General features: G+C 40.9%; 1 protein-coding gene and 1 long non-coding RNA gene across 2 annotated transcripts in view; one reads left to right on the forward strand and one right to left on the reverse strand.

Moving 5' to 3' along the window:
- The first annotated feature begins 2,044 nt into the window (after positions 1 to 2,044).
- The window catches only part of TRIP11 (thyroid hormone receptor interactor 11), a 39,992-nt gene continuing 29,100 nt past the window's right edge, over positions 2,045 to 12,936 (forward strand). The window contains exons 1-7 of the mRNA XM_081857850.1: positions 2,045 to 2,480; positions 6,364 to 6,440; positions 6,593 to 6,703; positions 7,914 to 8,192; positions 9,718 to 9,786; positions 10,179 to 10,344; positions 12,415 to 12,756. Coding sequence (XP_081713976.1) covers positions 2,336 to 2,480; positions 6,364 to 6,440; positions 6,593 to 6,703; positions 7,914 to 8,192; positions 9,718 to 9,786; positions 10,179 to 10,344; positions 12,415 to 12,756 — 1,189 coding nt within the window. The 5' untranslated portion in view covers positions 2,045 to 2,335. The remainder of the gene's footprint in view (positions 2,481 to 6,363; positions 6,441 to 6,592; positions 6,704 to 7,913; positions 8,193 to 9,717; positions 9,787 to 10,178; positions 10,345 to 12,414; positions 12,757 to 12,936) is intronic.
- LOC309345695 lies at positions 3,658 to 4,333 on the reverse strand. Its single transcript, XR_014158349.1, has 2 exons — positions 4,299 to 4,333; positions 3,658 to 4,067 (listed from the first exon to the last, which is right to left on the reverse strand). It is a non-coding gene; the product is annotated as an uncharacterized lncRNA (long non-coding RNA).

Consider the following 12,936-nt stretch of genomic DNA (forward strand, 5'->3'; position numbering starts at 1 on the left):
CTACCTTTCCATTTAGAATACACCAAAGATGGAGGTCTGTTGTTGCATAATTTATAGAGTACAGCTGTGGTTCAAACTTACACACACCTTACAAAATGGATGCTGTACATGTATTTGTGTAGCCTTTAGTTATTTTGAAACACAAGACTTCTTTATATGGAAACAAGACTTCCAAAAACTAGCTTTAAAATGCGTTTGAAAGGCATGGTAGCAGCCCCTGACCTTGATATGCTGCTCCTAAGGGTTATGTTAATGGAAAGCCTTCAACCTTGTTTATCTTTAGTTTAAAAATCTTACATGAACTCTCTCCATGAGTTTGGACTGCAGTTTATGAACAAAACCTGTTGTCCAGTAATGTCAGTGTCAGAACTACATGAAGCATGGAAAACATTGAATGTATCTTCTGTTCATCTCATAGCCTAATTTCCATATTAGGGGAATGTAGAATCCAGTTCTGGCAGGAAGGTAAACAGATTTCTTTCAAAGCTTCTAATGTTAAGCTGATATGTATTGGATACTTGTCTTCACGTTCTAGCCAGGTTCTGCGTTAACTTTATTAGGCTTTTTGATTCAGCCATCTTTTAATCCTGCTGAGCACCACCAGCACATTCATTATCTTCAAAACCAGAATTATGTCAGCAGAGTGTGTGTTGGGGTGTGCGTATGCAACTTCTGTAACTAAATAAGTTGATAATGTGTGCAGCGCTCCTCAACAACCCTGTTGAAGACAGTGCTATTTTGAGAGAGGGAGCAGGTGGCGCTGTGGTCTAAAGCACAGAGCCTCTTGGGCTTGCCGGTCAGATCAGAAGGTCCGCAGTTTGAATCCTCGCGATAGTGGTGAGCTGCTGTTGCTCGGTCTCAGCTTCTGCCAACCTAGTACAGTGGTACCTCTGGTTAAGAACTTAATTCGTTCTGGAGGTCCGTTCTTAACCTGAAACTGGTCTTAACCTGAAGCACCACTTTAGCTAATGGGGCCTCCTGTTGCCGCTGTGCCGCCGCTGCACGATTTCTGTTCTCCTCCTGAAGCAAAGTTCTTAAGCCAAGGTACTCTTTCTGGGTTACTGGAGTCTGTAACCTGAAGCGTCTGCAACCCGAGGTACCACTATAGTTCAAAAGCACACCAGTGCAAGTAGATAAATAGGTACCGCTGCGGTGGGAAGGTAAACAGGGTTTCTGTGCGTTCTGACTTCCGTCACAGTGTTCTGTTGCGCCAGAAGTGGTTTAGTCATGCTGGCTACATGACCCGGAAAGCTGTCTGTGAACAAACGCCGGCTCCCTTGGCCTGAAAGAGAGATGAGCGCCACACACCAAAGTCTCCTTTCACTGGACTTATCCGTCCAGGGGTCCTTTACCTTTATCTCCTTTGAGATGACACAGCTGATGGTCGTGATTGGAAAAATACTAAATATTGGATGCTGAGCCCACGACTGGGAAAGAAATTTTGCATTAACATTGTCTGAATAAGATTAGGGCACAGAATGTTGGGGTGAAATAAACTTCATTTGACTGAATCAGACACCTTTCGGAGTAAACGTGCCCAGGATCGGTTACCCCGCCTCCCGCCCTTGCCTTGCCACCCTCCGAACCGTCTGGAGCCTGAAAGAGAGATGAGCGCCACACACCAAAGTCTCCTTTCACTGGACTTATCCGTCCAGGGGTCCTTTACCTTTATCTCCTTTGAGATGACACAGCTGATGGTCGTGATTGGAAAAATACTAAATATTGGATGCTGAGCCCACGACTGGGAAAGAAATTTTGCATTAACATTGTCTGAATAAGATTAGGGCACAGAATGTTGGGGTGAAATAAACTTCATTTGACTGAATCAGACACCTTTCGGAGTAAACGTGCCCAGGATCGGTTACCCCGCCTCCCGCCCTTGCCTTGCCACCCTCCGAACCGTCTGGAGCTCGGCGAAAGCCGGGCTGCCTGCGCTTCTCCCGCTCGCGGCTTGAGGGCGCCGCCGCTTTATCCTCCCGTATCCCGGCTGGCCTTGCTCTACGGGCCACGTCCCTGGGCGTCCGGAGGGGCGCGCTAGCGGCTGCCGCTCTATGGTGCAGCTGGGAGGTGTCATGGCGGCCGTCGAGGTGGCAGCCCAACCTGGAGGCCCCACGGCTGACTGAAGAAAGGAGCCCGGGCTGGAGGGGAAGCGCGAGGTGCTTCATGGCGGCCCCGGAGCTCTGAGGGAGGCCCAGCAGCTGGCTCCCCTTCTCTGGGCCGCTCGCCGAGGCAGGCGGGCGTGGGGAAGCGGCGCTGAGGGGAACCGGCGGCAGCAGCTGCTCTTGGCGGCGGCGGCGCCTTGTTTTTCCCCTTCGACAGCTGAGCGGCAGCGGTGATGGCGTCGTGGCTGGGCGGCCTGGGAGCGGGACTGGGGCAGTCCCTGGTGGGCCAGGTGGGAGGCAGCCTGTCCTCCCTGACGGGTCAGATCTCCAGCTTCACCAAGGATATGCTGCTGGAAGGCGGCGCGGAGGAGGTGGGAGGTAAGGAAGGTGGGTGGCTGGCTGGGAGGGAGGGAGGGAGGGGAAGGTGGCAGCACTCAGGGGTCCTCAGCATAGAGACGACAAAGGAAAAACACGGAGCGGGGGGAATCAAAAGTGTCCTGAATACCGGAGGGGAGTAGCTCTGATGCTGGGAGTTGTCTATAAATGCCAAATGTGCTCTTGGGATGGGGAAGGGCGGAGTTAAAATCCTAGAATCGTAGCGTTGGAAAGGGCCCCCCAAAAGTCATCTGGTTCGACCCACTGCAATGCAGGATTCTCAGTTAAAGCATCCAGAATGACAGAGTTAAGGGTATCCATATGTACTTTATTTTTATTTATTTTTGGCAAAGGGTGTTTAAGGAGAAATCACAGGGTTAAAGCTGACCGAAAGTCCAGAGGTAGTATTGTCAATTGATGTACTGTGGGGTGGAAGGTTCACAGGCCAGGAAGGACTTCCTCACAAATTTGTTGGCAGCTGCCCGAGTTATTGTAGATAGGAAGGAGCAAGGTGAGTGTAAAATGGAAGAATGGTACAAAGAGGTGTGGGATATAGCTATCAATGGTAAATTGGCATGTACTATTAAGGTAAGATGGGGAATATGCAGGAGAAATTATTTCGAGGAGATGTGGAAGGTGTTTGTAGGTTTTGTACTGTTAAAACAGAAAGGGGTCAGACCATCGCAAGTGGTGGTGAAATTTTGGGAGGTTGGGTAGTTACGGTGGAATGGTCTCGGGGGTGGGGTGCACATCTTTATTTTTATTTTATTTATAACTACTGTATTACTTTGTAAAAAAAAAAACTTTTTAAAAAAATGACAGTTAAGGTTAGATGACAGTTCCTGGGATTCACAGTTGGGGAAGAGTGCTGCCATGCTTAGTTCCCACTTTCTGGTTTCCCACAGGTATAACCAGTGTGAGAACAGGATGCTAGACTAGATGGGCCTTTGGTCTGATTCATCAGGGCTTTTCTCATGTGGAGGCAAGGTAGCAGAGTCAGATCGAGAACTTATGAAAAGGTGGGGAGGATTGTTTTGAGTTGGAGCTACAAATGTTGAAATAAAGTATCTTGCCCATCCCATCCAAAAATACACAAGACCACAAACAATGTAAACAACTTGAAACAATAACAAATACAAAACAAGCAAACAAACTGTTAAAAGTGCCTTTTCTTTAAAAAAAAAAAAGCATACTTTGGACAAAAAGTAGCAGAAGAATAAATTTTCATAAAACAGTATATTGAAAGGAAACGTCTTGACTGCTCACCAGAAAGCACACAGGAATGGGAGCTGGTGAAGTTCTTTTGGTATGATGTTGCACTGTTTGGGCACCACAGAAACACGAACTTGCACCCAACAGGTTAGATATTGGGGGTTGGGGGAAATGACATTATTGTGATAGGGGAGGACAGTATTGGTCAAAAATACAATGAGGATATTTCAGCAAACTTTTAAAACTGGGACCGTTCATGAAGAACATCACAAAACAGCAGTCAACCATGGAGATCATAAAGGAAGGAACAGTGTGGGACACCTGGCAGAAAACAATAAGAAATGCCTTGGATATTGTGCTGTTTGCTGGTGTCATGGGCTTTAAAGATCTAAATTGCAGTAGTTTCTTTTCTAAAAACATCAAGTGTAAAATGGGCTACCTGTAGATCAGGGATGGGGAATCTGTAACCTTCCAGGCCCTTCTGGTCTCCAGCTGCCATCATCCTAGCCAGCATGGGTTGTGGGAGTAGTGGGGAAACTGGATCATCTGGAAGGCTTTCTGTCCTAAACCACGATTAAGATTTACCACTGTTTTGAGTTCACACTTGACAACTGCCCAAGGCAAATTACATTTTTAATGACAGGTGGAATTTGTGGATCAAGTGAGGATAATGTATATGTCACTGGCAAAAAAAAATCTGTATTTCTGGCAGAGCTTTGTCCCTTTTAGCATTTGGTTTTCAATTGTTCGTTCTGTATATATTGCTATACCTGGGCAATCTTAGAAAGCACACCACTAATATAAACTTCATAGGAAGTTGTACATGAATTACAAACATGTAATACAAACATGCTTTCCATAAAAGGTTTGTACCAATTTTTAATATTGTGATGGTTAGTAACATGCAACTTGAGTGTAGTTTTCTTTGTTGGTTGATTTAATCTCCAGTTGGCTTTGTTTCATTTAGAATAGTGTGTTTTAGAAAATTTAAGCAACTTTTTTCATTCCACAACTAAGCAATTTAAATTGTCAAGAGCTTTGGAGAACAGGTGGCATATGAAAAAGGAGGACAGCAAAAATATTTTTGGTCTAATAACTATTGTACATTGTTATGTTTATGCCTATCTTTCTGTTGTTAGAAATGCATATACACTCAATTGCAAAAGAAAGATGATGTCACATAAGACATTTTTCACTGTGTACACTCAGAAGGCAAAGTTCAGCCGTCGTGTTAAAGGTCTATATACTGTGACTGTTCTATCAAGTATCCAATAATAGTGGGATTCCAGAGATTATCCATTATTCCAACAAGGTGTTGTGAAAAAAGCAAAGTATTTCAGTTGCCTAGAACTTTTAGAACATAATATTTTTAGGCAGTTTCTGGAAGATACATTTGAATTTAAAACATGTAGTGACTTTATTGAATATCAAGTTTTTAAGTAAGTTTTCAAGCATCTGTATCTATGTCCTTTTTACCTACCAGTGACATAGAAGTTTAAAGGTTGAGAACATATTTACTAAATGCACCAATAAAATATTCCAGCACTATCCCTACTTGCATTATGCTTTATTATACACAGTCACTATATCATAAGGGAAGCAAAATCTTTTCTAAGGATCAGAATTTCATATTCCGAGGAGAATATGGTTTACACATAATCTCTGAGATTTATGTAGGTAAGAAACAATTATAGTGGAGTCAACCTTCCTGTGTTGTTGTTTTTTTGAAAAAGTGGTTAAATATCCAAAATATGGTCGGTCCATTATATGTTTGTTTCCATTTTAAATCCAACACACATGAATTCTAAAATGTTGTGTTATTATTTTTCATTGACTCTCAGGGACTAATACAGTACTGACGTAGTAGTAATAATAATAATAATAAATTTTATTTATATCCCGCCCTCCCCAGCCGAAGCTGGGCTCAGGGCGGCTAACAACAATCAAAATAATCCAACATTCTAAAAACATTCATTATAAAATTAATTAAAATCAAATTGATGGCAACAATTAAGCAAAATTCTGTGCAGATTGCCAGAGGAGGGGGTCAGGCTGCGCCTTGACCAAAGGCCTGGTGGAACAGCTCTGTCTTGCAGGCCCTGCGGAAAGATGTCAGGTCCCGCAGGGCCCTAGTCTCTTGTGACAGAGCGTTCCACCAGATTGGAAACGCAGCCGAGAAAGCCCTGGCTCTAGTTGAGGCCAGCCTAACCTCTCTGTGGCCTGGGATCTTCAGGATGTTTTTATTTGCAGACCGTAAATTTCTCTGTGGGACATACCAGGAGAGGCAGTCCCGTAGGTACGAGGGTCCTAGGCCGTATAGGGCTTTAAAGGTTAAAACCAGCACCTTAACCTGATCCTGTTCTCCACCGGGAGCCAGTGCAGCTGGTATAGTACTGGATGAATATGACCTCGCAGCGAAGACCCGATAAGGAGTCTCGCCGCGGCATTCTGCACCCGCTGGAGTTTCTGGGTCAGTCTCAAGGGCAGCCCCACGTAGAGCGAGTTACAATAATCCATTCTGGAGGTGGAGGTAGTAGTAGTTTAGTCTAAGAAATCCTTTTAAATATTCTACCTTCAACTGACACTTTTTAATATATTGCCACTAAACCTATCCACATACATATATTGTTGTGAGAATTGATTTCATTTGTATTCCTTTCTCCATTCCTTTCAGGTTCTGCAGCAGACTTTCCTGTATCCAGCTCCAATCTGCGGGATGTAGAAAATATTCATGGAACACTGAGATCAGAGGTAAAAGATTAATCTGTAAAAGCACACTGAAAAAAATAACACCTGTTCTTAAGCTTGGACTTCTTGGCATATTTTCAGTACAGTAAAATGTTGGTTTAATTGGATTTAGGATTCTTTTCTTTGATGATTCAGTTTACTTGTTTCCCCTTTAGAATGAGAGGCTGAAGAAGGCTTATAATGATCTGGAAGAAAAGCATGAAGCAGCAGAGCTTCAAATAAAGCAACAGTCCATAGAATACCGGAATCAGCTACAACAGAAAGAGGTATAAAGTGACACAGAAATTGTTGTTCAGCAAGGGTGTTTACATTGATTGATTGATTGATTGATTGATTGACACAAAATCCTTGAATCAACTTTTACCAACCCTTAGGGTGAAAACTTATAAATCTAAAGTTTTCACCCTAAGGGTTGGTGACAGTTGATTCAAGGATTTTGTGTGTATGTGCGCACTACTGTTTCTTTTATTGAACTATAATATCAATGGCTTTTTGTCTGAGTTAAGCTGCACTGGCTACCCACAATTTGCTTACCCAGTCGAATTTTTGTCACTAAACAAATAGGGATAATTGTTGATTCAGCTCTTCATATACTTCTTGAATTGTTTCAGTGTGGTTGGTGGAATTTCAATGAAGGACTAAAACACAGAAATATGTTATGAATGTCATTTTTTGTTTGCCCTAATCTCAGAGTAGTTTTCCTTCTCCAGGAGACAGTAGCATAGCATAAACCCTTATCTTAATCAAGAATGCTGTTCCCACGATAGCAGATATATATGTAAACACCCATTCTCTCTTTTAAGGTGGAAGAATTACCCTTCATTCTACAGCCATCCACATGGATGCATTGTGTTATGAGCATGATGGATGGGGATGAATCCTTCTGTTCCTCCCCCACAGATACAAGATTGCTGCCCAGATAAGCATCTGAACAAGATCTGTATGAAAAACGTGCTTGTGCAATACCTGTAGTATATCAAGTAGAAAATTCCAGAATTAATTACAGTCATACCTTGGGTTGCGAACGTGATCCATGCGGGAGGCACATTTGCAACCCGCAGCGCTGTGTCTGCGCACGTGTGTGATGTGATTCGGCTCTTCTGCGCATGCATATGGCATCATTTTGTGTTTCTGCGCATGCGTGAGCGCCGAAACCCGGAAGTAATTCTGGTATTTCTGGGTTCGGCGTGGTCCACAGCCCGAAGACACATAACCCGCAGCGTTCATAACCCGAGGTATGACTGTACTTGAAAGCCGCAGTGTAGAGCTTCTGGTCAAGAAATACTTTGTATGATCAATTTGATACCACTTGCAACCACTGAGTTACATGAGAAAGTTCTTTCCTGCTTTATTACATGTACAAACTCTGAAGTCTTCTGCTCAGATAGGAACACTTTTATCAGGTGATAGGTAAATTCTGAGATTATTTGTTCCTTCGTGCTGAATCTTACTTGTAACTGTGTCCTGTCTTTTTAGGTGGAGATCAGCCATCTTAAAGCCAGGCAGAATACACTACAGGAGCAACTGCGGAAGGTGCAGTCAGCTGCTCAGTCAGCACAGTTAGGAGCTGCTGCCTCTCCATCAACCACTCCATCAGCTTCCTTTGTCCCTATGGTTAGACATAGTTCTTCTGGTTTTCAAGGAGATGACATGGACTTCGGAGATGTAATCTGGTCCCAACAAGAAATAAACAGACTATCAAATGAAGTTTCTAGGCTTGAATCAGAAGTGGATCATTGGAAACAGATTGCACAGGTGGATCACTTTCCTGTGTTACAAGTGTTCTGAATTTATAACACTTTTTGAGTTAACTGGTAATAAAGCCCATGCTACAGTCTCTACTGGGGTGGAAGATTTGTCAGGAATTAGATAACTATTTTGGGCTTTTCCGTTAAATGAGATATTGTTGACTTCCTTATTTCTAAAACTGGGTAATCCTTATTAATATATATTATTACATTAATGGCATAAGCGTGGTGACAGTGTCCAACTTTCTCTTACAAACCATGGAGTGCAAAGCTCTGCAAGATTGTGGTGGAACTACGTTTAGCCTTGAATGCTTGGGTTGTAAAGCTCTGAAAAGCACACACTTGCTTGATTCAAGCTCTCGGGTGTTGTGGCTTGATGTTTGTGACATGTCAAAGTGGATAGAGATGTACTGTATGTCAACTTTGAATCCTACGTATGCATCTTTGTTCTTTTGACAAAAGGGATCCAAAGCTGATCCGTTATATGTATTTATTGGAGACATTTTTTTTAAGAAATATAAATATGAATATCTATATTTTCTCAAAAGTATGATGCTGTTTTAGTATGTATTGCTTTCGAATATCAGTGCTTTTTTCTGATCTTACCTCTCTTCCTTAGAAATATGTGGTATATTATTGGCTGAGAAATGTTAACATTTAAGCTGATAAATAATAGACTGAACTATGATTTGAATGTAGATTCTTTTGGCATTCTGTTCACTGGATTACATTGAATTATAGAATTACATTTGGCATTCTGTTCACTGGATTACATTGAATTATAGAATTACCCTATTTTTTAATCTTATGCTTGGGTTTAATTCAGCTCAGTCATACTCTGATTATCATAGAATGGTAGAGTTGGAAGGGACCCCAAAGGTCACCTGGTTCAACCCCTTGCAATGCGTGAATCTCAGCTAAAGCATCCATGACAGATGGCCATCCAGCATTAGACCCATTTAGATCAATGGACGGCTAAACTCTAAACTCTAAAATTTTAAAATCTAATAAACTTATGACTGATTTTTGTGTTGCTTCTACTACGTGCAATTTTTCAAACATTTAGTAGGTGGTATCTGTTGGTAACATTCTTCTTGCACAATGGACTCCCTCTTGTACAAATGACACTTTCCTTCCCTCCCCTACTCCATGGAGCCCTCCATGTGCCTGGTGGGATTTCTAATCATAATAATAATAATAATAATAATAATAATACCCGTCCTGCCACTCTGGGTGGCTTCCAACAAAATATTAAAAATACAATAAGACATTAAAACATTAAAAACTTCCCTAAACAGGGCTGCCCTCACATGTCTTCTAAAAGTGAGGTAGTTGTTTATTTCCCTGACATCTGAGGGCATTCCACAGGGTGGGCTTACTCAAATGGGATTTCCCATTTCAAACATTTAGTGGGTCCCTATTCTCCATCTGCAGCCTCCCACATTCTCCCAAAATCTGCTGCGGATCCCATACATTCTAGCTGAACATCTTTCAGCATTTTCAAAACTAAAAATTTTCTCCCTGTTATTTAGTTTTCCAAACCAGAAGGAGCAAATAATACAGATCAGAATGAAATCGGCAAGCTGCAAAATATTATCAAGGTAAGACTATATTTTAATAAATTAGTTCTCCTCTTGCTTTACATTTTCTGTTAATCCTCTTTGTTTGTAAATATTCACATAAAACAAGATATTCACATCCTTAACTATGGACAAACTACCATTAAAGGTGAGGATGACTATAAATACTGATAGGTTTGTGGTAGAGAAATTATCTGAGTGAATTAAAACAAGATGTTGTGTTGTTTCTTACAAGTAAACTGTGTTGTTATATTGTATATATAGATAACGATATAGATATAAAATGTGTACCATGCCCAAGTCTTCAGAAGTCTTGCATGAACTATTGCTCACATACATTAAAAATACAAGACATAATCTGCATCCTATATCTTAGACAGATGGTATAACTTTCTTTAAAATGCACATTTTAGGAGCTAAAACAGAACTTGAGTCAAGAAATAGATGAGCATCAACACGAGCTTTCAGTATTACAGGATGCACATCGTCATAAATTAGCAGAAATAAGCCGACGTCATCGAGAAGAACTGGGTGAATACGAGGAACGAATAGAAGAACTTGAGGATCAATTACAGAAAGGTCTTGTTTATTGGTTTGATGGGAGTTTTAAAATGAATTGTTGATAATCTATTGTCATTGATTCCAGCTCTTGAGAGAACCAAATATGTATGGCATTCAAGAATACTCTTTATGGTTGCACTGTGTATGACAATTTGCACAGTTATTGGCCTTGGTGCATTTAAATAGGTTGTAAGAACCAATCGAAAGTTCAGAAGAAATTATAATGATGGCTTCCTAGGTATCCTACACTGACTTTTCTGTCTAGATACCGTACCTAACCAAGTCTGTGATGGTTTAGGGATCAGTTTTGCTGAGAGGTGGAAAAATGGTTCTCACACACTCCTTATTTATTCAATGTGACATTTAACTCTGGATACAGGTTGGGTGTGATGCTGGCCATAGAGAATGTAAGATAAAAAATGTGCAGCCTGATTCTGTTCATGTTTACTTGGAAGTAAGTCCCACAAAGTTTAGTGTGGTTTACCCCTCCATCAGCATGCCTAGGCTTACTGTCTTAGAACCTAGATTCCAACGATACAGTAATATACGCATGACAGGATGGAATAAGTTCAGCATCTGTACTAGCTAAATACCATTTTTACACACACACACACACACACACACACACACACACTATTTTTAGCATCTGTATTAGGAAAAAGTCATTTTTAAAGTTACCTACATCCAAGTCTGTACATTCAGCAGCCACAAAAATCACATAATGACTAGTTTCACAGACACAGTGCAGTTCATCTTTGAACACACCCTTTGAACACACCCTTTCTACCTAGCAGGCTCCAAAAGCGTTGGAAGTAGATCCTGGAAATTCCTGTTTCAGACATCTTTAGGGACTTGATCTAACATGTTAGTAAAGCAGAAGCTTCTCAGTCTTTTTAAAAGTGATTAATAAGAACTTTGTCATTGTTTTATGCTTTGCCTGTCAGCGTCAGTGCCAATTTTTACTATTCTTACATAAAGCCAACAGCTTAGGACTAACTCGACTGCTTCCATATGTAGAGCTGGTACTTCTATAAGTGCCACATAATATTAATTCTGCACTTGTGAGAAATAGATCTTTTAGGAATCAGAATAACTGCTCAATTGTAATTGAGCTATGAATGCCAACCAGCGTTAATTAAACCTTTGATTTTTATAATTTATTTTTGACAACATATCTGCTGGAGAAAAAACTGATTTTTCACAGGTTGAAAATACCTGCTATTCCAAAATTATTGTGTTGGATCCAAAGTTACATATATATATAATGGGGCTCATGGAAGGAGTCTTCCCTGCCCCCCCCCACAGCAGCCCCCTGAAATTGTTCCACTAATGGTCAGTGGGTTATTGGGTTTTCCCAAGTCCCCTCTACCACAGCTTACCTCTTTCTGTATGGCCCCTCCAGTCCTTGATGAAGCATTTTCTGGTGCCTGGTGGTGTAGGAAAGAAAGGCAGACAAGTTTCATGTTTTCATTTACACTGATCTCCTCTCCAATACCTTTACTTGATATTTCTTGCTGCTTGCTGCTTTCCTTATAGAATCTTTATAAAAATTTAAATCTCTTAAATCCTATACCAATCTTTAACAATTTCAATTAATCCCTTTACCTCCCTCCCCCACAGCCCAGTACTTTCCTCCACCTGTGTGTGATCTTCTTTACCTACTATTATTTTTGTTATTGTTGTGTTACTCACGTTATTTGTTATTCCATCCTTAATATATTATTATCCTATCTCCTTTCTCCTTTTAAACTTTTGCATATTAATTTTTAAGCTCCAGCACTGACTTTTTAGATGTATTCCTTAACGCATTCCCACTCTTTATTAATTTTTAATTAATTGGTTTTGTTACATATGATTTTATTTTGGAGTTGTTTGTTGTAAAGAATGTATATTATGTGAATAAAATAATAAAGGATGTGCAAAAAATAAAATAAAAGATAGGCAGACAAGTTGACTTTTGTCAGCCCCATTATGCATGTTTTGACTCTGGGCCCAACCCATTTCTTTGGCACTTAGATCTTGTGACTGCTATGGGAAAATGTCCTATTTCTGGGAGATGTTACAGTTGCGTTTTTTTCTACTTTATAGTTGGTGCAGCTGCTGACACTTCTTCTGAATGTGACCCACAGAACATTGTGGCTGAATCGACAGCATCGCAGCTGAAGGACTTGCAGGATAAAGTCAAAAGTTTAAGTCAACAACTGTCAGCAGCGGCAGAAGAGAAAAATATTCTCTTGAAAGAACTTGAATTGGTGAAAATGGAGAAGAGTCAACTAATGCAGGAATATGAAAGACTCAAATCTGATTCCCATAAATTCCAGGCATCTCTTCTTGAAGAACAGACTGATTTAAAAACACAGGTGGAAGTCCCTAAGTCTGCAGTAGAATCGCTCCAAGCAGAAGTGCTCCGACTACAGCAAGCACTTCTTGGTATGAAGCCACTGTAATGTTGTGTCTAATTTTATCATGTGCATATAGTTTTAGGACAAACTTGAAATGCACTTCAAAGAGACATATCAAGAAAGTGCTTCTTTATGTGAAGATGGGGGTGGGATTTGGCCATTTTCTCTTCCAGCAGTGTCTTCTCATTTAATGCTACTCCAAAATTCC

Source organism: Podarcis erhardii (assembly GCF_964252035.2).
Source record: "Podarcis erhardii genome assembly, chromosome: 1".
Classification (NCBI taxonomy): domain Eukaryota; kingdom Metazoa; phylum Chordata; class Lepidosauria; order Squamata; family Lacertidae; genus Podarcis; species Podarcis erhardii.